This window comes from Eimeria mitis, genomic scaffold (assembly GCF_000499745.2).
Source record: "Eimeria mitis Houghton genomic scaffold, Emh_scaff1148, whole genome shotgun sequence".
Taxonomy (NCBI): domain Eukaryota; phylum Apicomplexa; class Conoidasida; order Eucoccidiorida; family Eimeriidae; genus Eimeria; species Eimeria mitis.
The window spans coordinates 1,178-4,654 of record NW_013567860.1 but is presented as its reverse complement, the minus strand read 5'-3'; the positions used below and the strand labels follow the sequence as shown (position 1 = coordinate 4,654).

The 3,477-nt window shown below is 44.7% G+C and overlaps 1 protein-coding gene across 1 annotated transcript in view; it reads left to right on the top strand.

Annotated features, from left to right (window-relative positions):
- Positions 1-2,432: 2,432 nt before the first annotated feature.
- EMH_0030520 (Vacuolar iron transporter, related) overlaps positions 2,433-3,477 on the top strand; it is a gene marked incomplete at both ends in the record, with an annotated part of 1,892 nt that continues 847 nt past the window's right edge. Inside the window, 3 exons of the mRNA XM_013494424.1 lie at positions 2,433-2,617; positions 2,789-2,910; positions 3,028-3,208. Of these exons, the coding sequence (XP_013349878.1) occupies positions 2,433-2,617; positions 2,789-2,910; positions 3,028-3,208 (488 nt within the window). The remainder of the gene's footprint in view (positions 2,618-2,788; positions 2,911-3,027; positions 3,209-3,477) is intronic.

The following is a 3,477-nucleotide window of genomic DNA, read 5'->3' as shown; positions in this document are numbered from 1 at the left end:
TATATATATATATATATATATATATATATATATATATATATATATATATATATATATATATATATGCTTGGAATTCTTGAACTCATCCAAACAAAGGGAGTGCTCTCGTGCTTGGAACGCTCTTTTGTCAAAAGTATACCCTGCCGTTACCTGACAGTCACACTGCACTGCCTAAGCAGAAGTTCGCGCAAGGCACCTCGTTCCTGCATGTTGCTGCTCCTACCAATGAAATGATAAAACAGTTTTCGGAAAGCAAGAAAAACGCTTTTTTGCAACGTGTTCCGACAAGGTTAAAAGCCTAGATCAATTTGCAGTCATCGCTAATATCATAATATCACATCTTCAGGTGTCCTCTAAACGCACACTTTACACAGCACTGTTGGAAAGAGGCGAGGCCTCGCCTCGCTTCGCTTCAGTTGTGGGAAATCAAAGGGAAATTTGGAGCTGCATCGGCTACCCGGCAACTAGTTAACCAACACCAGGCAATTGCGGCTTGGTGCGTAGTATTAACGCGAAATCACATTCACAGAGCAAGTTCCTGAATGCTGCAATGTCCTCGTTAAGCCAGGCCTGCGGTTGGATCGTTTGCATGGAACGGGGCAAACGCAGTGAGGCCGAAAACTACAGGGAATATAAACAGAGTAAAATGCTATTGAAACGGTCGCCACGCAAATTGTGGAACTGCGCAGGGGCGCTAGGAAGTGCGTCAAAATATTCAAGTGTCATTTACACAGTCCTGCTTAAACGGTTGTAAACACTGTCTCACTTTTGATTTACTTGTTTCAATACTCAGTGCATATACAACATGTCAAGTGAGTATTCATTGCCAAATCACGTTAAAAAGCGAAAAAGCCGATCACAGGAGGCCGGCTTAGTTTAGAGAGAGGATTAGCGGCACTCTTCGTCTTTCCAGCTGAAAGCAGTAATATACTGGGATTATGTTTCCCTCTATGTGCTCACACTCCCTTTGTGCTTAATATATTTTAACTGTCGCCACAAACCGCAGAGCAGTTAGTCGTCTAGGCTTGCAGCACGCAAGCTCAATGCGCCCTGTGCTCAGCTAATATTATGGATGGAATGCGAGGAATAAGTTCAGGAGCAGATATTCTTCTTTTGAAATGTTTGTTTGAACGGCAAATCGAAACACAAGCGGACTGAAAAGCGTTTACTTCTCAGCGCCGAATGGACAAGTAAGTGTTCAACAGGTGTCTATAGCGTTAGTGCATGCAGCTAAAGGGAACTAGGTTGTGCTTGCACGTGCGGCCGCCGTGCTGCAGGAGTTGACGCAATGTGTCCTCTAACTCAGCTCAGGCCGCCTTCTCTCTCAGGCCTTCGCGCCACCGGCGCCAGACTGCCTGGGGGCTAGAAGAGAGGTAGCATGCTTCCTGCAAACAAGTATTTTGACTGTACAGCAGTTCGTGACGGTCCTGAATACGATCAAGGACCCCCCTCACACCCAACATGATACGTTAGCCAAAGATGAATCCCCTAGCAGCCTCAGTGTATATAAATGGAGCCGCTTCGCCGCAAGGAATTCCTCTGCAGCAATTCCAGAAGATGAAACTGCTCATAACAGCGCCATTGTCAGAGCGATGCAGAAAAATAACGGCAGCTGAATTTATACAACTCGTTGGTTCTGTTAGTGAGGAACCTCGATACATGGAATTTACTCCGTGAAGCCCCTAGATACAACTCTATGCAACAATTTAATTATTAGTGATTTGTTGAGTTTCAACTGCTCCGGTGCAGTAGCGATTGGCCAGATGTCGGCCGAGGCATACACCAGCAGGGAATGAATACGGTGCAGTGGTGTTGTATCCCTTTTCTTCTTGTTGTTTAATTCTTCAGACCATAGAAGAAGGAACAAAACATTCAACAAATTAAACATTTCAATATAAAATAATAAGAAGACGGTATGATGGCTTATGCTGCGAACGTGTGAGGTAAGCGTGCTCGTTTGTGGGGCTGACTGAGGGGTGGCTGAGTCATTAGAGGAGCTGATGCTAGGATGAGCGTTTATCTTTATATTTATCAGAGTATTTCATCACAACTGATTGCGGCTTTCCCAGAGGAATCTGCAGAACCTTCTGACTCTGTCACTATCTTTGAAACAGCTGCGCCTTCTTCAGCTGTACACCCACCCCCCTTAGCTGTAGCATAGATTGCTGAGGCGGGTGCCAACCGCATTATTTGTTTATATATCCAATACCATGACTAGAACCTAACGACTAGCAAGGAAGCTGTGGCTCTTCTATGGGCGCTGCTCACTGTTGACTCAGGGTGGCCTACTGGCCGACGAGGGGGTTAGAAGGGGCCCCTCTGGTGTAGTTGTTGACACCTACCTTCCAAGCATACTGTGGATATATACTTTGCTAGAAAGGACATACTGCAGGCTCCAGACCTCACCCTGAACAAGTCGGTTCATAGGGACGATGCAACACGACAAATCTCTACCTCTTCTAGACAATCCTGGGGCCGTTGAGGCCGCCTGCTTCGCTTCAGTTCAGCAACCATGCTGCTCAAAAGGGGGGGTTCCGGGCAGGGACCTCGACAAGGCTCGTCTTGCATACAAAACGAGAGACGTACACGCCACAAGGCAAGCGAACTTGGCTCCTGGGTGCATGTAGAGAGATAACAAGATCTCATAGTAGAATATGCATTCAGGGGGCGTGGTGTATTGACGCTTGATGGAAAGTTTTAACTACCGAGTTAAGATTTCTTTTTGGACAGCAAAAAAAAAAAGAGTGCAAAAACTTTCAATTTGTTTCGCTTGTGTTGTCGTTTTCAGAGAGGCGCATAATCACCACCATCAACACAGCAACTACAATGAGTTGGCATGTGCTCATACAGAGTCTCACAAGCAAACATCTTCGGACTATTTAAAAGCAATAGTATTTGGGGGTCTCGATGGTGCGTGTATGCAACGGCTGCTCCCCCTACACCCCTAGACTATAAACCATAAAGCCTGAAACATATGGCTTGTTTCAGAGTTGAATTAGAGATGTTTTGAGTGTATTTTTATTACAGGTATTGTTACTATTTTCGCTATTGTTGCGGGGTGTGTCGGCGCCAACTTGCATCCCTCAAAGGTTGTCATCATCGGAGTTGGAAACCTCTTAGCCGATGCAATCAGCATGGGATTCGGCGAGTTCGTCAGCTCTGCTGCAGAAGAAGATTTTGTGAAAAGCGAGAGAGAAAGAGAAGAATGGTAAGGCCAAGGCCCTGCACTGTATAGACACCCGAAGGAATTGCTTGCTGCCATCACACTTCAATTCAATGCTTCAGGCGCTAAACCAACATTATTTTTACTGTTAGATGCAAGGAGAGAGGGGCCCACATCCTAACGCGTTTAGAGCACCCTCTTATAGGGATATATATTCTGCATATATGCTCTACATGCCATGCGCATATATATATATATATATATATATATATATATATATATATATATATATATATATATATATATATATATTG